The following is a 22680-nucleotide window of genomic DNA, read 5'->3' as shown; positions in this document are numbered from 1 at the left end:
AAATTTACTAGGAAACTACTTTCATATTCAATAACATTTTCTCACCAGAGAACTTCTACTGCAGGAATATTTAAAATTCACCACTCACTATCTTGGCTAATAAATACAAATCCTCAGAATGATACCATCTGATCGATGACAGTTCATGAACAAACAGAAGTGGTTCCTCTCCAAACTTGATAGGTATTTAAAGACAGTAGGTAAGGTAATTTTGACTTTAAAACTTAAGTCATTATTGAACAAAAGCACTATAATTTCTATCCCTGAGTAGAAAATCCCAGCTTTATCTAGGGATTTAAAAATAGTGAATCAAAACCTTTAGAGCATTTTGATTATATTCTGCTTTATAGTAAGACCCCTTAAAAAATTAAAAAAACTATTCTTTTTGTACCAAGTTATAAGTGCCTTGAAAGAACCAGATCATAATAATCTGTGTTCCTCTGTAGTGACCAGAGACAAACAACACATGGGTTAACAGTATCTACTATAATATGCACTAAGCTAGGCACTTTATATTTATTTAACTTGATGATAAACTTATAAATTAGGAATTATGATCTGTTTTTCAGCAGAGGAACAGGGCTAAAAGGTGACTTGCTCAAAAAAGTTTTTATTCAGATGGACTCATACTCTTTTTTTTTTTTTTTTTTTTTGAGACAGAGTCTCACTCTGTTGCCCCGGGCTAGAGTGCAGTGGCATCATCATAGTTCCCTGCAACCTCCAACTGCTGGGCTCAAGCAATCCTCCTGCCTCAGTCTCCCAAGTAGCTGGCACTATAGGCACATGCCACTACGCCTGGCTAATTTTTTCTATTTTAAGTAGAGATGGGCTTACTCTTGCTCAGGTTGCCCTTGAACTCCTAAGCTCCAATGATGCTCCTGCCTTGGCCTCCCAGAGTGCTAGGATTACAGGCGTGAGCCACCACACCCGGCCTGGACATATATTGTTTTCAATACACTTTGCTTAGTTAATTTTTTATTTTAAAAATGATTCCCAATTTATTTTATTTTCCACTGAGAAGTACCTACTTTGTGGATAATCAAATAAATAGCTGTGAGCTTGAACTCAAAGATTATTTAGTAAAGTATTTGGCCAAAATAATTTAATTATAATTTTACCTGGGTTTTGCCTATATGATGTATGAAGAAATAACACTAACATTTACTGGTTGTCTACTTTGTAAGAGACATTTATACATGTTATGTTATATTATCTTATTTAATCTTCACAATAACCCAATAAGGGAAACATTCCTTTAGGGAGGAAATGGTGACTCAGAAGTGCAGCAACTTGGCCAAGGTCATATAAGCAAACAGAACATATCACTCACTGCTTATGAAAAGAAATCTCACTACAGGTAATAACCTAACTGGCAGCTTTTCCTTAGAACACATAATTTCCTCTTCAGGGATCCATGCTAAATATTTTAATTATATAATCATATTATGAGACTCTCAAATGTTTATTTACAAACATTAATTAAAAGCACTCAAATCATATAGCTCCGAATTGCTTTTCAATGTAAGTTCTGTTAAAGTAGTACAGTTCTCAGTCATCTTGTGGCTTATTGCACTTCCGGACCCAGCTATTGATAAACTTCCTCTTTTACAGAAATTATTTCAGTTTGCTACCAGGACCATTTTTAATCTGAATTGAACCACCCCTTTTGCTTTCTTAGCCAAATCACCACAATGTCGAGTTAGAAGAATTTAGCATTCTGCAAAAGAAGTTAGCAGCTGAGGTAAGAAAATTTCACACAGGCAATTTGGTTTCATCTTGCTTTATATAAAATTTATTTAAAAACTAAAATGTCGTTAGTGTTTTAAACTTAAATTAACTATGATTGTCTAAAGGTGCCTATAACATGTTTTTGTGGTTTTTTTCCATAGAATTTAAAAATACACAAGTGTTGAGCTTTCCTTAGAAAAAGATTATCATCTAGGTTTGTATAAGGCCTTTCAAGTTTATTCAACTGTAATATTTGTTAGCCTTAGTTTTGTAACTGAAAGAAATAAACTATAGCCATGGCAGATAAAGCTAAGGGTTAGAAATAAAACCAGATTCCATGCACTATGACTGAATTTATGCCCTCCAATATACTGTTAAATTCTAATTTGCTTTCTATAAAATTTTCTTGTATATAATACAATCCATAGATTTAAATTATTTTTATTTTTTAAATCTTCTTTAGTTTCCATAATAAGAACAGTTACCTTCATTTAATTTAGAAAGAAGTAAATTAGATGGGGTACTCAATTATCATTATGTATGCCATAGTTTTTACACTGAATTTTAGATTGAAGTAATGATGACATGAAAATACTGCTCATTTTAAAGACTTACTAAGATAAAAATGTTATGATAAAAGGTATAGACATATTCATATCACCTGTGTATTTATGTCACATATTACTGAGTCTTAGTAGATAGCATAAGATACAGGAAGAAAATCCACAGAACAATTAGAAAATTGATAATAAGCATAAAATATGCTTACAACGTGAGTAAACTAGGTAATTACAAAGTAAATTTATCCTCTAGATAAAAACTGCAAAGAGAATTTTACATAGACCTATAATTGCAAGGAAAAATAAGTTTATAGTGGGTGATGTCCTTTTTCAACACATCATAAATACTTACAACTTTCTTTTACAGAAGTCCATTTTGGATTTCTTTTAGGTATTACAAAAGATAGAAAATAAAAATTTTTATCTCTTTTTTAGACAAGACTTGTTTATATATTTTTCTGCTTCTAATATTTAGTTTATTTCATTATTCATATTAAAGGACAAAGTTATATTATTTTCACTCATATTTCATTAAATAATTTAATTCAAAAATTTCCCATGAATCTTTGACATTGGTGTCTTTGTCATCGCAGAATCCCATACATATTTTTAAAAGATTACCTCAAATATAGTTTAATAGTGCCTGCGTTTTTCAACTAATTCCTACATAATTCTTTTTTTTTTTTTTTTTTTTTTGGTGAGACAGAGTCTCACTTTGTTGCCCAGGCTAGAGTGAGTGCCGTGGCGTCAGCTTAGCTCACAGCAACCTCAGACTCCTGGGCTTAAGCGATCCTACTGCCTCAGCCTCCCGAGTAGCTGGGACTACAGGCATGCGCCACTATGCCCGGCTAATTTTTTCTATATAGATTTTTAGTTGTCCATATAATGTCTTTCTATTTTTAGTAGAGACGGGGTCTCGCTCAGGCTGGTCTCGAACTCCTGACCTTGAGCAATCCACCCGCCTCGGCCTCCCAGAGTGCTAGGATTACAGGCGTGAGCCACCGCGCCCGGCCGATTCCTACATAATTCTAATTAGAAGGAATGATTAATTCTGAGTAAGTCTGAATTTGCTAAACATAAATCTGATGCCTCTCAACATTCAATCTTTAAAAATCACCACAAATGTTTTTGTAAACTTACTAAATACAATAGTTTATAGGCCAACCATTCAAAACTCCTATAACTATTTTCACAGAATCGTAACTCTTAAAAGATTAAAATGGGTTTTCTGGTATTTCTTTTTCTACCATTTATATAAGACTATCTCCAAAAGTTATTTACATGTTGTTCCCAGAGAACTCACATCTTCTTCCCTCATAAAGCATTTTTATTTCATAATTGTTACTATGAAAGGCAGTGTAGTATATATAATGACATGTAACAGAAGGAAAGGGCTCTGGTAAAAGATGGGTATGGTTTCTGTATTAGTGCTGCTACTTGGAAGAGCTGTGACACTTGCCAAGTTACCCAGATTCTCTGAGTTTCCTTATCTGTAGGATGAAAATACCAGCACCTAGCTCACTGAAATAGGATAGTGCCTAGCATTTGGTGGGTGCTCAGTAAATAGTAGTAAATAAATGGTCATCAAACACTTTCTGTTGTACTTTAAGGTCAATTTCCTTGTTCTTCCTCAAGATATAGAACTGCTGTTTTCTTCCTTTTATGGTTTCAAAACTTCATTAGTTGGAGATACTACTACTGGAAAGTTTTAATCTATTATATTTGCATTATAACTTACTTTTATTATATCAAAGCAACTGGAACACAGATTGATACTGCTATCTATACTTGCCCTGGCTAGGTATGCTCTCCAGATCTCCTTGATTCCCTTTAAATGACAATGACATATTTCTTAACATACCCAACTTAACAGCAACATTTTTAAATGCTGGATCCTTTATGTACTTATGTATCATATTTGTAAAAACATGTATAATACATGGGGATTCTTGCTTTACTGCAACTGGCTTTAACATGCTTAGTTAAAACAGTTCATGTTTTTCTTCTTCCTTTTAAAAAATTTAAAATAATCTGGAAAAGCACAGGACCAAAATTCACACATTTAAACCTCAAAGTATCATCAGCCTAAAATAAAATACTGCCATATGAAGGCTGACAAATTTGAGATTTGCCTGAGCAGCAGACTAAGGGATTTCTAGAAAAATCTTACACAGAATGTGCACAGGTTCTTTGTAGTAATTACCAGATATGCTTCTGGGTAGTGCGAGGAAAGAGAGAGAGAAAGAAAGTGAGAGAGAGTGGGAGAGAGCAAGAAAGAATATCTTTTTTTTTTTTTTTTTTTTTTTTGAGACAGAGTCTTGCTCTGTTGCCCGGGCTAGAGTGAGTGCCATGGCGTCAGCCTAGCTCACAGCAACCTCAAACTCCTGGGCTCAAGCAATCCTTCTGCCTCAGCCTCCCGAGTAGCTGGGACTACAGGCATGCGCCACCATGCCCGGCTCATTTTTTCTATATATATTTTTAGTTGTCCATATAATTTCTTTCTATTTTTAGTAGAGACGGGGTCTCGCTCTTGCTCAGGCTAGTCTCGAACTCCTGACCTCGAGCGATCCACCCGCCTCGGCCTCCCAGAGTGCTAGGATTACAGGCGTGAGCCACCACGCCCGGCCTAGAAAGAATATCTTAATGACACAGAAGGCAGGAGAGCCTGAAATGAAAGATAAGTGAGTTTGAAAGGATGGCTCATGCTGGCCCTCCATCTTGAAAAGACAGCTCCTCTTTGCTGGTTCTCTGCACCCACAAACACAAGCCAGTGACAGGGAGCAGCATTTTGTGGTTGCTTTTTTCATACACTTCAATCTTTTCCCCCAACTTCATTTTACCCACTTTAATCTTGTAACTTAATTTCTTGTCAGTTACATAACCACCACTTTTTTTCCAGCTGTTTGACTTTTCTTCAACACCTTCTCTGGTCAATTGACCTTCCTCTTTTCCATATGTTTGTTGCTTCCTATAATTTTTGTTTTATTTTTTTCTTTGTGTTATTTTGTACTTTTCTTTGCATTGCCTTTTCATTTCATCTTATTCTAAATTTTCTCCTCCTTTTTATTCCCCTGCACCACATTATTCTTTCCCTGCAGAAACAATGTTGGTACTTCAGATACATACCACTTATATAGTAACACACTGACTGCCACACTAAAAAAAAAAAATTCTTTCCCTTGGGGCCATGGTTTTTTATTATGAAAACAGAATAAAAACTTTGAAAACAAAACGATCCTTTCTAATTTTATGAAAAATGTTATTTTTTTATTGTTTTCTGCGCCCACAGCTATGGTGAGTAAGGTAAAGAGACATGTGAGTTACATATGCTTCATGAGGCCCCAGGCTCAAAACTAGTGTGAGTTAAATACAATTCACCTGACAGTTAATGTGTTAAAACATATGTATGTTACATAACTTTCCAAACTGGTAATAACACTGGTCTCACTACCTCTGGAAAAAAGTCAGTTTTTTTCACTATTATATCTCCTATTTATTCTTCTTTTGAATCTTTCTCCTTTTCTTTTCTGGGCTATGCCAAATTACTGTAGTAGGAGTCTAACACAGATTCTAGTACTCTGATGTAGCAGATCCTAGGAGGATAAAAACCTAACTTAAGAGTGGGAGAAACAGGTGGGATAGGTAAAAAATGGAATTTGGTTTTAATATTGCCGTATCCTTAAATGACAAGTGAAAATTTCATACACTGAAGGTTCTACATATTTCCTATTGACATAAGAGGCTATGAACCTATCAAAATTGATCTTACAAACTAAACTGGGTTTATAATTATGTTCCTGTTTGGGCTCTTTCCTTCCCTAAGGCCATTTTCAGCTAACTGAAAAGAGGAACTGTACGTTTTCTTTATTTTAAGCTAAGTCACGAAAGAGGAAACATTTTTGGCTGAAGACAATTCATGACCTATATTTTCTGATGCTTAGATAGCATTTTAAAAAAACATTTTTAAAATGAAACTTTGAAGAATACCATTTTCTAACAAAGCCTTCTTTTTGGTAATCTATAAGAATATCAGGTAGGAATTGCATGAATATCAACCATCTAGAGATGATTCAAACGCCCATATTTATACCAAAAGTTGCAAATTTTTCTCTTTAAAATCTTTTGCAGAAGTGCATAAAAATAATTTATTGACTTAGATTTCACCTTCATGCTCATATTCTGGTAGAAGTATTAATAAAAAGTGAAAAAGTAAAATGGAGAGGAATGAAGAAGCCCAATACAAATTAAATGTTTACTAAACTACATAATGTAAGACATTATGCTGCAGAGGAATCAAAATATAAAAACATTAGGCAGTATAGGGTAGTAGAAATAGTATATGCTGTGGAATCAGATGGTCCTAGGTACAAATTCCCAGTCTGTCACTGATAGTGATATAACACTGGGCAAACTGCTTAACTCATTTGAAGTTGTCTCCTTATCTGTAAATAAAGAATCCCCTCACCTTCCTCATAAATTCATTTAAAGGTTAAATGAAATAAAATATGTAAAACACCTGGGATAGTACAACACACGGTGTGTTCCAGATAAGTATTTTTATTTCTTTTCTTTCTGCCTTCTTCAAGGTTCTTTTATAATGTTGTTCAAGGGGGTGGGAATAATAAGAAAATGTGAAAAGTAAAGTAATAAAAAATAAACACTTATTTAAGAGAATAGAAGTGAGTGAGGTACATAAAGGAACCATAATGACAGTAAGAACTAGGGGGATTCTGTGAATGGCTGACTTCTCTGGGCTGTGGTCAGTCACAGAGAATTTGATTCAAGAAGGGGAATTTAAACTGAGGTCTGAAAGATGAGAACAGGTTCAGACCCACAGTCAGAAAGCAGAAGAGGCCAGGTTTGGAAAAAAAGAACACAGTTGAGGATGGTGAAAAGCAGCATGATTAAAAGTGTCTGTGTAGCGGGGGGAAAAGCATGTGTTTAGAAAGTATGTACGGTGGGGAAAGGCTGTATTTGGCTAGATAAGAAGTTTCAGTCATGAGATGTGAGTCTGGACTGGTTAACTCAAGACGAATGGAAAAAAACTCAGTTTAAAAGTTTTAGCTTAACAGCAATGGGGAATCCCCAAAGCAAGGGCGTAGTAACCTGATCACGCATGTTTTTAAGATTAATTCATCAGCAGTGTGCAGGATAGTTCAAAGGCGAACTATTTTAAAGTTTTGGCTTGAAGCATTAGAAAGAAAATAAAAAGGAAGAGAAAGTACAGGAAAAAAATCACCTTTTCTTCTCCTAAAACAGGGTTATTTATCTTCACTGTGTACCAACTAACAAGCAATGAAAACTACTCAAATATGCTAAAAAGTCTATTTATTTGCAAAACCTTTTATTACACCTTGCAAAAAAACATCAAATCTGTCTTAGATTGGCCTATGATTCATAGAATAACTACAGTTTCTAATCATATATACCAAGATCTAACACCCTGAGATTCTCCTTTTTCTAATTGTGCAAAACAAGTATATTACATTCAAAGCTGAAAATTGTCTTAGTATAACTCCTCACTTTAGAGATAAGGTAATTGAGAACAGTAGAGATCAGTGACTAGTTCTCATGGTTAGATAGGTAGTTAGGTGGTAGAAGCAGAACTGGAACTTAACTTTTCAAGTGTTAGTATCTACCATAAAAAGCCCTACATGCCAAACTTACAGATGTGCCTTCTTTTCTTGTGCCCATATGTTATTCCCCCTAGCTGGAATATTTATTTATTGCTTAATTAATTATTACAGACACTTTAAGATTTAGTTCAAGTTTTATTTCTCTGAGAAAACTTCCCTGAAGACTTCTCAAGCTAGGTTAGTTCTTCTGTGCATCTCTTGCATACCTTTATGAGAAAACATCGAATTGTAATAATTTTTTACCTGTTTATTTCTACCACTAGAACCTGAAATACCTGAAGGCAGCATCTTTCTCTCTCTCTTTTTAATTTCCTAAACCTAGAACAGGGCATCACACAAAGATGGTATTTACCAGTAAATGAATGAAAGCAGCAGCAAGACCATCTGAATAGGACTGACTTGACCAGATTCAGAGATCACACTAGGCTTTTGAGCTTAGGACTTTGAGTAGAAACGATTCCTTTAAAAATATGAGATCCTAGGACACAGTGCTAGACATTGAGAATGCTGGAAAGATTACTAATATAACAGATTCTGTGCATAAGAAACTTAATGGTACCATTAACAGAGAAGTTGAGAGAAGAGTCAGTTGTGAAGTAAAGATGAGTTCCATTTTAAATATGTTGAATTTGCTGATAGTGGTATATATATACATGGAAACATCCACCAAGAAGTTGTACAAATAGAATCAGAACAAAGGAGAGATTTAAGCTGGATGTACAGGTTTGGGAGTTGTGGCATAAAGGTGACAAGTGAAATCTTAAGAATCAGGAACAAAGTAGATAGGGGTAAGGACTGAGTATCAAGTATCCACATTAAGGAGGCAGAAGAAAAAGAGCTAGTGAGAGTAACATGTAGGAAGACTGATTACAAACAGCTACTTGAATGTTAGTGAAGGAAGAGTCAGTAGTGCCAAATGTGGTCAAGAGAAGGGGAAAAAAGAAGAAAGAAAAGACAATTGAATTAGGTAACAGATGGTCACTGGTATTCTTCAACGCAACAGAATCAATACATTTCCATCAGTAAAGGGTAAAAAAAAGTAGAGAACACATGGATCCAGCATAAAGAGCCCATGCACTGTAAGAAGGATGACTGTGAGAGGAAGGACTATAACGTAATGAAGCTAGAGGGGCAGCAGAAGTATGGATCTTATCAAAGAATTAAGAGAGAACACTGGTCTATGAGGTCCAAATGCTGTATGATGGGTTAGAGTATATTCAAGAGATGTTTACTCTAGCCTACAGTGTGTCAAGTTTAAATTAGAAATAATACATACTAATTGAGTACCTACCTACCTTATGCCAGGCATTATAATGAAAAGTCAAATATAACTAGATACCAAATGATACCTAATTGTCTTTCTTTCATTCTTTCTTTCTTTCATTATAAAACCTCTGGTAAGGAGGAAACATTCTGAAATGGAGCCCAAGTATTTCATCTTAATTTTGTTTTGTGGACACCTGGATAACACATTTTTCTCAAAGACAGAGGCAATTACAACAGAGATGCAGCCACAGCCTACCTTATTTAGATCATCAGCGTCATATGTCTCGGCTAATTCTCAAAATACAACAAGGAATCCTTCAGGTCAATCAACACAGTTCAACAACATTTCTTCTGGACAGCCAACATCATCTGCCAAAGTTGTTGGTGGACAACCAACACCAGCTGTCCATGCCTCTTCTGAGAAACCAGCTGCACACACTTCTGCTGGACAACCACTCACCTATAACATCACCAAATCGCCAATACCAACGGTCAATACCTCCTTCCAGCAAACAGCACTACCTGTGTTCACCTCTGCCAGACAAATACCATCATCTGCCCATACTACCAGAAAATCACCAACATCATTTGTCTATACTTCCACTCAACAATCATTGTTATCTGTCCACACCCCTTCTAGAAAACCAGTACCACCAACTGTTCATAATCCATCCACAGAACCAACATCAATTATCAAAAATTCACCTAGGGGTACACCAGAATTCATCATAGAAACTACCAGTAACAAAGAAACCTCACATAAAACTAATTCTAATTCAGTAGCTGGCATACTAATTGGTATAATTCTGACTTCTATGTTGGTGGCTATAATCATAATTGTACTATGGAAGTGCTTGAGAAAACCAGTTTTAAATGATCAAAATTGGGCAGGTAGGTCTCCATTTGCTGATGGAGAAATCCCTGACATGTGTATGGATAACATTAGAGAAAATGACGTATCTGCAAAACGTACGTCAATTGTTTCACTTATGACCTGGAAACCCAGCAAAAGCACACTTTTAGCAGATGACTTGGAAATTAAGTTGTTTGAATCAAGTGAAAACACTGAAGATTCCAACAACCCCAAAACAGAGGAAATAAAAGATCAAGTAAATGGTACATCAGAGGATAGTGTGGGTGGATCAACAATTGGCACAGCTGTTTCTTCTTCAGATGATACAGATCTGCCTCCGCCACCTCCCCTTCTTGATTTGGAAGGACAAGAGAATAACCAATCTGACAAACCCACAATGACAACTGTATCTCCTCTTCCAAATGATTCTGCTAATTTCCCTCCATCTCAGGACTGTCTCAATCAAGCCTGTGAAGATCATAAATCTGAGATCAAATCATTTCCACCTTCCCCTGACTCACTTAACTTGCCCCAGCCGCCAGTGGATTTCATGAAAAATCAGGAAGAATTCAACATTGAGATCCAGAGTCAGGAGTTCTCTATTCCTCCTGACTCTGATCAAGATCTTAATGAATGTCTGCCACCTCCACCTGCGGAACTGTTATAAATTTTACAAAGTGCTTTGAAGCTGATCTTCCATCCTTAAATGACTCCATCTTTTGTTTTTCTTCATATAATGAGATATATAAAATGGCAACTGGTAGTCAATTTTGATTTTTATTCTGATTTTTATGTGATATCTGCTCAAAGCCCACGTGCATAGCTGGAACTTTTTAAAAAAAGTTCTTTAACAGTGATCTATTTACCAGTTATAGTACCTGTCTTTAAAATATAGTACATTTTACATACGTGGATGGTATACATGTCAGTAACTTAACCATTCTGAAACAAGCAATCTACATATACTTGTTATTACCCAATAGATATTTTTTCCTAAAAAGCTGTATATAAACTTATTTTGAATAAACTTATTTTTCCATTTCAAAGTTTGGGGTGGAGAGAAATAAGAGATTAAATACATATTCCAAATTTGTGGTGATCAGAGATTAAAATGCATGTTTGAGAAGAGAGAAACTTTCCTTTTTGGTCTTATTGGAAATAGTAAAACAAACACATTAAAATGTCAAACTGGGGCATTGGGGACATTTACCCTGAAAAAAATAAGAGCATGCACCATAAAATATAAACATTTTTCTATAATATTGGGGAAGCACAAATTTTAAAACTAGTCTTTTTAAAAAGTCTCTGCTTTACAAACACCCAAACAAAATTGAATCTCATAAGGAAATTTAAAAAAATAGAAACTATGGTTTCATTCTGAATTTGGATGATTTTTCTAGGAAAGAAAGATGGTTCTCAATTTTTCACTAAACTTATACTTTCTGATACTAACCATTTAAACTCATAAACCACTTTTCTTTCTTTCTTTTTTTTTTTGAGACAGAGTCTTGCTCTGTTGCCCGGGCTAGAGTGCCGTGGCGTCAGCCTAGCTCACAGCAACCTCAAACTCCTGTGCTCAAGCGATCCTCCTGCCTCAGCCTCCCGAGTAGCTGGGACTACAGGCGTGTGGGCATGGTGCCCAGCTGATTTTTCTGTTTTTTTTTTTTTTTTTTTTGTAGAGACGGGGTCTCGCTCTTGCTCAGGCTGCTCTTGAACTCCTGAGCTCAAAATGATCCTCCTGCCTCAGCCTCCCAGAGTGCTAGGATTACAGGCATGAGCCACCACCCCTGGCCTAACTACCTTTCTTATATAGAATTTCATCTTTATCCATTACCTGACAATTGATAAATAAATCTGAATTATTAGAGTAGGGATGAACCTGACCTTTGTCAAAGTCAAGGTAAAGCGTGGTCATTGGCATATGCTTGTGGAGATGCCAGTTGGTGTCTACAGAAGTGCTCCTTTGCTCAACAAGCACATATTCTTCCTCATCAGCCCCACCCTACCTCTAGGGGTAAACAGTTACTTAGAATGAAATGTGGTAGCCTCATTGACAGCTTAGTCTTGGAGAACCTCTCATAGTTTTGGGATTTTCAGAACAGAATATAGTATTTATTTGTAGCACTCATTTTGCAGAAACTAACAAAGCTCCATCCTTAATAAAAACTTGTAAGCTTTAGATTAGAATTTTATATATTATACAATGTTTCTCTTTAAATCTTTCATGCCATCCCTTACTGACCATTAAAGCTTTTTATCTGCACAAACACTTCCTTGAGCTTTTTGCTTTTCCTTAATAAGCACGATGTTTATTGTCATATTACGTTGGTTCTCTTCCGTCTTCCCCATTAAAATTAAAAGGTTTCTTTCATGTGTTTTTTAAACTTAGCACTTTCAAGGTTGATTTACCCAGCAACAATTTGGAGTTTGAGAATTTCCTATTATACTTTTGAATTTTAAGCATTGTAGTTAGGATAAATAAAGTATAATATTTTTATACTTGGTCAAGTATTTGACATGCCTTAAATCATTATAACTCAAAAACACTTAAGACTGTTACCTAATGGGCTCTTTCCACATATTTGCTCCTTTTACTACCTTATTTTCTGGCAGAAATATAAGGAAATATAGGGAAAAAGAAAGAAATACCAACTCTCCCAGATAAAACAGGAGTTGAGGACCTGGTCATAGTCTTTTCTTATTTCTTTAAACACTACAGGCAGCTTTTCTCCTTCTGTTTGTTGTACAACAGAAGGACAGTCCACTGGCAGCAACTAGGTTTTTATGTTATCTTTCTTTTTCTTTTCTTTTTTTTTTTTTTAAAAGAAATTCTCTGCTGGAGGAAAAATAATTCACATTTCTGCATACCATTTTCCCCATTGAGGTCAGTGGCAATTCTTGCTTAATCAGCAGGAAGAAATGCAAGCTAATAAAAGAAATACAAGGGAGAAGAAAATGCTGGAACAAAGAAAAGCCTAGAGAAAAGATTAAAGAACCAAGATCCAGAAGAGAAAGTTTACTTCATGAATACAGCAAAAGAACAAGACACAGGGGAATAAAAGGTAGACTGAACTTCATACCACATACCAGTGGTCCTCCTACCAGATTAGCATTAACCAGAGTCAGAAACAACCTCTAAGACCACTTGGTTCAACTCCTTTGTTTGTTAATTACTGAGAAAATAGGACTAGGGAAAGCAAGTGACTTGCTTAGAAGTGGTACTACAACCTGAGTTTACCTCCTGACTCCTGGTCATTCTTTTTCACTAATAAAGGACCAAAGAGCACTTATTCCATGCATCAAAACATACATATGTCATACAAGTATTCTATTTAGTGTTGGTAGTGGAGACATAATGAATTAGATGAGGGTGACCTGTAATTGTTGTTACTGCGTAATTCTGATCAAAAAGTAAAGCAGCAAAATATTTGAGCACCTATAATTAAAACACGGTGGTACTAGTATACGATTAAACGAACAGACCAACAGAACAGAATAGAAAGTCCAGGAATAAACTCGAATATCAAATCAGTGGGAACAAGTACTGAGACAATTGGATGGATATTTGGAAAAAGATAAAATTGGATCCATGCTTCACACTATATTAGAATAAACACCAAGTAGAACAGCGATCTAAATATAAACCATGAAATTATACAAGTAATAGAAGAAAGTATGGGTGAATTCCTTTATAATTTGGAAGTAGAAAAAGCCTTCCCCAGCTGAGACTCAAAATCCAGAAGTAATAAAAAGAAAAAAGACCGTTGGGGTGGTGGAGTGGTTAAAAAAAACAAAAAGAAAAAGAAAAAGGAAAATCAAATGAGGTGAAACTCTTCAATGTCAAACATACACCTATACACACACACACACACACACACACACGCACACACACCCCACCCTAACAAAAAGACAAATGGCAAACTGGAAAAAAAACTGCAACTTAAATCAAGACAAGTGCTAATATTTCTAAAATTTAGAAGAGCTCCTAAATATAGAGCGGGGAAAATCTGGAGCACAGTAAAAAATTTGCAAAACATACACAAAATAGTCACAGAAGAAAAATTTTAAACAGTCCTTAAAAACATATATAAAAATATACAATTTCTTCATAATCCTTCATTCATGATCTTCAATCATCCTCATAATTAGACAGATGCATTTAAAATTACAGTAAGATGCTACTTATCAAACTGACATAAATATAAAAATTCAACAACAAGGCATACAGTAAGGCTATATAGAACTAGACATCCTGATACACTGCTGGTGGGATTGCAAAACAGTATGGTTGATGAAGAGGAATTAAGTAATATCTGGAAAAATTCCAGATGCATTTACCATTTTACCCAGCAATCCTACTTCTAGGAATCTTTTGCAAAACTATGAAATTATTTAGGTATAAGGGTATTCATTGTGGCATCATTTGTCAGAACCAAAGTCCAGAAACAACCCAGATGTGCGCCAATAGGGGATTGGTTGAATAAACTATGACAGATTCCCAAATGGAGTACTACGCATCACAAAATGAATAAGACAGATACCTGTATACTGACGTGAAGTGGTCCTCAAGACACATTAAGAAAAAAAGGAACAAGTTGTTCAATAGTATATAGAGCACAAAGCCTTTTATATAAGAAGGGGGTATAAAACAAATAATATATACACAGAAATACATATTTTTGTATGTTTTCAAAAAGAAGTACTGTCAAGCTACAACCAAAAGCTAATAAAAATTGTCACCAATAGAAAGAAGGAAATAGGATGGAGAAGACAGAGAAGCAAGATTACTCTGAATATAATTTTCACTTAAGTGATCCTGAAAAACTGAAAACTGAAACACATGGACCTAACTTTATGTCATGTTGGTGATATAAAAATACAGAGAAAGGAATTATTTCACGTTGCATCAGAACACAGAGTTCACTACAGACCCTTAGTGAAATATATTCTAAGAACAAACAGAACTGCAAAGAAATTTTAAACTTTATTCAGTAGCGTATAATCTAATTGTAGCAATATTGGAATTATTTTGAAACTACTGTGGAATGATGCAAACAAGCAGTTATGTTAATGATATTAGGAACCATTTGTAGGAAATATGGAGGATAGAAGAACAAATTAAATCTTCCAATGGAAGCAAAGAGGAAAAACCCAGAATGAGGAACATTCTAGAGAACAATTGACCGAGTTATGGCAACAAGCCTATGGCATGGGCTGGGGGGGGGGGGGGCGGAGGCAGAAGGGGTGGGAGGTGGCTGAAGGGACTGATCCACTTGGATTCTGACCTGATAATTTCTTTTTTGTTGTTGTTGGGTTTTTTTTGTTTGTTTGTTTGTTTTGAGATAGAGTCTCACTCTGTTGCCCGGGCTAGAGTGCCATGGCGTCAGCCTAGCTCACAGCAACCTCAGACTCCTGGGCTCAAGCGATCCTTCTGCCTCAGCCTCCCAAGTAGCTGGGACTACAGGCATGCGCCACCATGCCCGGCTCATTTTTTCTATATATTTTTAGTTGTCCAGCTAATTTCTTTCTATTTTTAGTAGAGACGGGGTCTTGCTCTTGCTCAGGCAGGTTTCAAACTCCTGACCTCGAGTGATCCTCCTGCCTCGGCCTCCCAGAGTGCTAGGATTACAGGCGTGAGCCACCGCGCCAGCCCGTGACCTGATAATTTCTATCTTGTCAGTTCTTCCATTTTTTTTAAAAATACTTTGTTGAGTACTCTTGGTTGTATTCAGCAGGAAATTCAGTCTCAATAGCCAACTATATTAACAAAAATAGACAATTTTGACTCTCAAATAAGCACAGTAAATGTTATCTATCAATTTAAGAAATAAGGGCAAACTGGAACTATTGATTAACATGGGATAGCCATTCCCTGGCAGGTGGTTTGTTATGCTTTTCATAATGTTGGGGGTAATATATCCTAGGACACAAAAGAATATATAAATTAATTTATTGTTTAATCTACAATATAAAAGTTGCTTAAAGAGCTAATCTGAATAAGTTGTAACAAACATTTAAGTCTCTAAAAAATTATTCTTTTTTTGGGTAACAGTAAAATACTATTATTTTATGTCATGAGAATTTCTAAAAGCGTAAGCTAAGAACAGATTGTTACAATTCAAATATATTGAAATGACCCCCCTCCCCCTTTCTTTTTAGAGACAGGGTTTTGCTCTGTTGCCCAGGCTGGAGTGCAGTGGCACAGACATAGCTCACTGTAGTCTCGAACTCCTGGGCTGAAGCGATCCTCCTGCCTCAGCCTCCTAAATAGCTGGGACTACAAGTACATGCACCACCACACCCGGCTCCCCTTTTTCTTTTTGAGAAGTTTACAATAATGTCTGAATAATATGAAGTAACTTAGTATGTCCCCAAACCTGAAATGAGAAACACTGCCACTACTATTGTATTAGAATTTTCTCTAATATGCAGCAGAATCTAAACTTGATACAGCCTAAACCCAAACTCATTTGAATCTATCAGTTTTTGAAATAACATGTCCTTTCTTTCAAACAAAAAGTACCAGTAAATGTAATGAAAATTAATAACTCTACTTCCATACTGATGTAAGACGGCTTTCTAAAATTAAAAGGAGAGATTTAAGCGTTCAGTAAATTGACCCTCAGTCACATCTCCTGAAGTGTAACAGTGCATACACAAGCTGAAATAGAACTCTAAATGTCAATGCAACCATTCTCTATTTCCACAACAATATTGCTGAATGCAGTATTTTTAACACATTACTTTTAAGCACTATGATTAATGACTGGTTTCTGAAATCCATAGAAAGAATCTTATTAAGAGTCCAACTGAACCCTCAAAGTGGCAATAAAGCAACTAATCAATAATAAATTTGTAATGTTGTAGACTTTTAAAATGTAGATACTTTTCGAGGAACACTAGCTTTATACCAAAAGTGACTTCTATACTCTCTTTTCTAAGAAAACAAACTTCAAATTTGAATATAATAAATTCTATTTAGGGTATAATCCAAATAATGGTAAATGCAATTTTAGAGAAAAACAAAAGATTTAGTAACATGGCATAAAGGGATTTACCTTACAGGTAATGTGCTAATAAGTGCTGATCTTTAAATGGTGACAGTTTGATAATGAAAATGCCATAACTTTACTTGCTTTGCTCATATTTTTTTTTTTTTATCTAAGAGACAGAGTCACCCAGGCTGGAGTGCAGATGCTACTCATTATAGCCTCAAACTCCTGGGCTCAAGAAATCCTCCTGCCTCAGCCTCCCAAGTAGCTGAGACCACAGGCATGTGCCACTACACCTGCTCTTACTTGCTTTTTTTTTTTTTTTAAGGTAAACTGGCCATTCTGAAAATTAGATTTGAGTTTTAACAGATTATTTAAACAATCAGTCCACTGAAGAGTGGAATGAAAACTACTATAAATCTGATTTCATTTTATAAAACTCATGACCAAAGTTTTCCCTTTTATATTATTTCATGTAATTTTAAAACTATTAATATAAGTTGCTTTCTCATAAAGATGGAATGTGAAATACTCTGAAGAAATCACTGAAAATTGATACTATTATTTTTAAAACATGAAATCAAATAAATGGTCATTTACATAGCAACAAAAATCCCTCTGGAAAAAATAACACTCATATCCACTTATCAGCTAAAGTAAGTTTCATAAGGAAAAAAACCACTTTAACCCCAAATACATAAACTAAAATGTTTATTTTACCATAAGGACTGTAAATAAAAGTATAAGATGCTCATTTTAAAATGTAGCCTAACTTGTGTGTAGTGTTGGATCAAATGATCCTTTGTATAAGAAAAATAAAGAGAAAATAATCATATTTAAGTACGTCTGCTCCTCCTAAATGGGAAGATGAAACATTAAGTGGTTAATAAATTTGAAAAGCTAATTAAACATAATAATCACCATGTTGAGGGAGGACATCAAAATCAAACATATTGTATTATATTTTAAGAAGTGACAGGACAATTGTATCATTTTAGAAAAGAACATAAAAAAGCAGAAGTTAAAAATAATTGAAATAGAAAACCACCCATGAGAAAGGACAAATTCATTTTCAACATTTTTCAACATGTAAAAAGAATGAAGAGTAGTGGCATTAAAAAGAATCACAAATTATTAATGAGGCGAATGTTAAAATGTGGAACCCAAGCTCAGACAAAAACATAGAAAGAAGTAAGGGCCAGTTCTGTGTGCATGAAGTATTCCATCCTATAGCAAATCTGAGATATATAGGTATGCTTAACGTCGTAAATTAAAAAAAAAAAAAATTTGTCCATTTTGTTGTGTGTGCACCTCTTGCCATAAATTTGAGTCAGCACCAATGACAGCTCTGCAGTCCTCCTATGTGGTACTGATCAGGTGGTTGCAGAGCTTCAGCTCACAGCAACACAATGCAGCTGAGCAGGCAAGCACAGCCCACAGCCAGAAACGGTTCCGACTCTCCAGAACAAGACGACCTTTAAGCTTTAAGTTTCCCGGAGAAAATGAGATGCTGATGTTGAAGACGACACTATGGTAAGCTGCTATTTAAATCAGTAAAAGACCGACTTCATAATTTTTTTCCTTTTTTTAAGAAAAAGTCAACGTTAGGATTGAATATGTATTCAATTGCAAGTGCATGCACCAGAAATTTGCTGCAGTGTCAGTTGAGGGATTTCTTTTAAATATTCATTCACTTTGTAAATAACACTTTGTTTTTCTTTAGAACTGGCACTGAAATATACAGTAAAAAATAATTTTATAAAATGTGAGGTTTAAAAGGTATGGTGTTTGTCTGGATTTTTCAAGTGCCTTAAAATGTTTTACAAGGATATATTTATCCTAAAAAGACAATGATGAAATTTCAAAGAATTGCTTTAATATCTAAATAAAATCTTACCCTACACAAACACACATACATCGACTATTATATTACTGCAGAGATTAAAGAAAAAGACATGACAGCCATTTTTTCCTATCTGAGTAAGAAAGCATATTATCAAAAATAGTAATAGCTTAAGACTATAACTCTTTATTTTCAGAGAATGACATTTTATCATATTAAGGCTCTGGGAAGATGCTTAAGAAAGAATATGGTAAAAAAAAAAAAAAAAGAGGGGGGTAGAATAAAAGAGAAAATGCAGAAGAGAGTAGGGAGAGAGAGAGTCTCTCTCTACCACATAGCCCCAATTGAAGGATTAAGCATTTGGACTATAAATGAAGGGGAGCTTTGTTAGTTTAATCACTGGAACAATTATAAAAGGACTCAACAACAACGAGGTTTATTGAAAATTTTGCCTAATGCTAACTGACCCATGCAGATGCCTAAATTGTATTTGCATATTAAAAGAAGGGTGTATCTGTTTGTTTCCAGGCTTTGATGGAATATCAGACATTGAAAATGTCTCCCTGCCTGTTCATCCTTCTGTTTCTCACACCTGGTATTTTGTGCATTTGTCCTCTCCAATGTATATGTACAGAGAGGCACAGGCATGTGGACTGTTCAGGCAAAAACTTGACTACATTACCATCTGGACTGCAAGAGAATATTATACACTTAAACCTGTCTTATAACCACTTTACTGATCTGCATAACCAGTTAACCCAATATACCAATCTGAGGACCCTGGATATTTCAAACAACAGGCTTGAAAGCTTGCCTGCTCAGTTACCTCGGTCTCTCTGGAACATGTCTGCTGCTAACAACAACATTAAACTTCTTGACAAATCTGATACTGCTTATCAATGGAACCTTAAATATCTGGATGTTTCTAAGAATATGCTGGAAAAGGTTGTCCTCATTAAAAATACACTAAGAAGTCTCGAGGTTCTCAACCTCAGTAGTAACAAACTTTGGACAGTTCCAACCAACATGCCCTCCAAACTACTTATTGTAGACCTGTCTCATAATTCCTTGACACAAATCCTTCCAGGAACATTAATAAACCTCACAAATCTCACACATCTTTACCTGCACAACAATAAGTTCACATTCATTCCAGATCAATCTTTTGATCAACTCTTTCAGTTGCAAGAGATAACTCTTTACAATAACAGGTGGTCATGTGACCACAAACAAAACATTACTTACCTATTGAAGTGGATGATGGAAACAAAAGCCCATGTGGTAGGGACTCCCTGTTCTAACCAAATATCATCTTTAAAGGAACATACCATATATCCCACACCTTCTGGATTTACCTCAAGCGTATTCACTGTAAGTGGGATGCAGACAGTGGACACTATTAATTCTCTGAGCATGGTAACTCAACCCAAAGTGACCAAAATACCCAAACAATATCGAACAAGGGAAACAACGTTTGGTGCCACTCTAAGCAAAGACATCACCTTTACTAGCACTGATAAGGCTTTTGTGCCCTATCCAGAAGATACATCCACAGAAACCATCAAAACACATGAAGCAGCAGCTGCAACTCTAACTATTCATCTCCAAGATGGAATGGTTACAAACACAAGCCTCACTAGCTCAACAAAATCATCCCCAACACCCATGACCCTAAGTATCACTAGTGGCATGCCAAATAATTTCTCTGAAATGCCTCAACAAAGCACAACCCTTAACTTACGGAGGGAAGAGACAACCACAAATGTAAAGACTCGCTTACCTTCTGTGGCAAGTGCTTGGAAAGTCAATGCTTCATTTCTCTTAATGCTCAATGTTATGGTCACGCTGGCTGTCTGAGGGTCTGTATTTTCTGAAACTAATGAAAGCACTCCTCTCCGATGTACAGCTGGGAAAATATGCCCCTATCTAACCAGTGATTCAAGCTATATTAAGTATTCAAGAAAGCCAGTCTTACATTTCTGACTGATGTAAATGAAGTAACTTGTATTAAATAAAAGAAGTGCACAATGTCTTGGTACTTGCTGCTATTTTACTGTCTTAATTAAATAAAACTAATGAGTTTCTTTTTTTTAATGAAATGTTTTCTTTTTAAGGCTTCAATTTATTGCACAAAATATAAAGCATCTAAACTTTAATATGTATTTTATGTATGTTTACACTGTCAAATGAGGGAAAAAAATAAAAGGTCTATGGTCATAACTGTGTCATTTGGCTTTCTAGTCATACCAACTTTATCTGTCTGACAGAATCAAAATGACCTAACCATTTTTGTTCTAGGGTACCTTGGTAAAGTCTTTAAGGAGAATAAAATGTTGGCGGTATCCAAGGATTTTTGCCACTAAAGTCAAGTCATGGCTGCCATCCCATGAATGCTTTATGCCACATTATTATTTTATACACAAGCCATAATTGTTTTAAATCTAAATGATGTCCTGCTTCTGAGGAACTCTTGGCTACTTTACAGATTATATAATGAACAAAAGCTCTTCAAAAAGCTAGAAGACATTAAGCTTAGCATTTTAATAAGGAAAGTTTAATAGCTTTGTTTTTGCATTTAAGAAAAGTATTAAAAACAATATAATGAAAAGTTTTAAAGTCAGATAAAGAAGCATTTTTAGTGCATATTTAACAGAACATTAATGGAAAATTTAAATATTAACAAAATTAAAATTCTAACACAAGGAGAAGGAAATTACCTTTTATACATAAGAAATTAGAATCTGATTTACATAAATTAAAAATAAGATTAGTTTAATGCTAAAATCATGGGGTCTAACAAACTGGGGCAGTATGGGAGGTCGAGGGGAGGAAAGGTTAAAGGATAAAAGAGTTGGAATTCATTTGGTGCTACAACCAAGTGATGAACCCAATAAAGCAGACTGAGGACTAGGGTTGAGCATGGGACAATCTTGACACTCCAAATCAAACTGCAGTGGGACTCTAACTACAAATATAAAAGTAAGCCACCTTATAAATCAGTGACAAACACAATAGCCAAGAGTCAGCAAAAGACACCCTGAAACAAAGATAGATTAAAATGGAAGACTACATAATTGAGATGGGTGAGACACAACTGAGGCATTTAATTTGTGAGAAATAAGGAAGAATCTAATTTCAAGGATTCTTGGAGTTGGGGAAAAAAGTACATACGTGCTCCTTCCTAAAAAATTTTTAAAATTCAGATAGCCTTCATTTCTAGTTTAGGAACATTTTTATTCAGAAAGAGAGAGAGAGAGAGAGAGGTATCAACATTCTAATATGTACTTTTTTTCTTTTTAAGGCCCTTGCTTATGGAAAAATTGCTATTAAATATAACAGTGCTTCAATAATGCAATTCCTGTCTTATGCTGTCTACTACAGTGGCCCTTGAACATTTTTCCCCTTGGCAAACCTGAATGGCTCACTATGTCAGGGAATCTCACACCGTGAAGAAACAGTGTTATTTGAAAAAGCCTCCTAAATGATTTTAAAATTCATTACCTCTCTAAATAGGCAAGCTTTCCCTACTCCCTTCCAAACACTGATCTAATACCCTCACCATCCATGATAGAGGTGAACTGCCTAGACAATCTCTACTCTACCACACGCTTGTGTCTTGTTTAAAAAAACACATATACTGAGTTCCAGAGAAAGCAGGTTTCTTAGAGTTAACTGTCTTTCATTCTGAGGGTGCCAAGAATTCAGTGCTGTCTTAGAATTCCTATGGGGAAAAGTGGCAAGAGAGTGTAATAATGGACTACAGTATTAGGAGCACCTAGGGATTATGTCAATCCTACAGACG

The 22680-nt window shown here is 35.3% G+C and overlaps 3 protein-coding genes across 4 annotated transcripts in view; 2 read left to right on the top strand and 1 right to left on the bottom strand.

Annotated features, from left to right (window-relative positions):
- Positions 1–22680, bottom strand: part of NF1 (neurofibromin 1) — a 246247-nt gene that overhangs the window by 54700 nt on the left and 168867 nt on the right. The window lies entirely within an intron of this gene.
- Positions 1678–10735, top strand: EVI2B (ecotropic viral integration site 2B). The gene is made up of 2 exons (XM_069480995.1): positions 1678–1741; positions 9327–10735. Exon 2 carries the CDS (start codon positions 9343–9345, stop codon positions 10708–10710), a length of 1368 nt encoding a protein of 455 aa, XP_069337096.1. The 5' UTR covers positions 1678–1741; positions 9327–9342; the 3' UTR covers positions 10711–10735.
- On the top strand, positions 18478–21098 carry OMG (oligodendrocyte myelin glycoprotein). The gene is made up of 2 exons (XM_069480994.1): positions 18478–18568; positions 19407–21098. The coding sequence occupies exons 1-2, from the start codon at positions 18566–18568 to the stop codon at positions 20733–20735; spliced, it is 1332 nt and encodes a 443-aa protein (XP_069337095.1). The 5' UTR covers positions 18478–18565; the 3' UTR covers positions 20736–21098.

This window comes from Eulemur rufifrons, chromosome 9, assembly GCF_041146395.1.
Source record: "Eulemur rufifrons isolate Redbay chromosome 9, OSU_ERuf_1, whole genome shotgun sequence".
Classification (NCBI taxonomy): domain Eukaryota; kingdom Metazoa; phylum Chordata; class Mammalia; order Primates; family Lemuridae; genus Eulemur; species Eulemur rufifrons.
Note: the sequence above shows the minus strand (reverse complement) of the source record. Positions and strands in the feature narration are given on the sequence as shown.

Excerpts from the sequence above, each read along its gene's own strand:
- EVI2B (XM_069480995.1), top strand. The coding sequence starts at position 9,343 with ATGGAGCCCAAGTATTTCATCTTAATTTTGTTTTGTGGACACCTGGAT.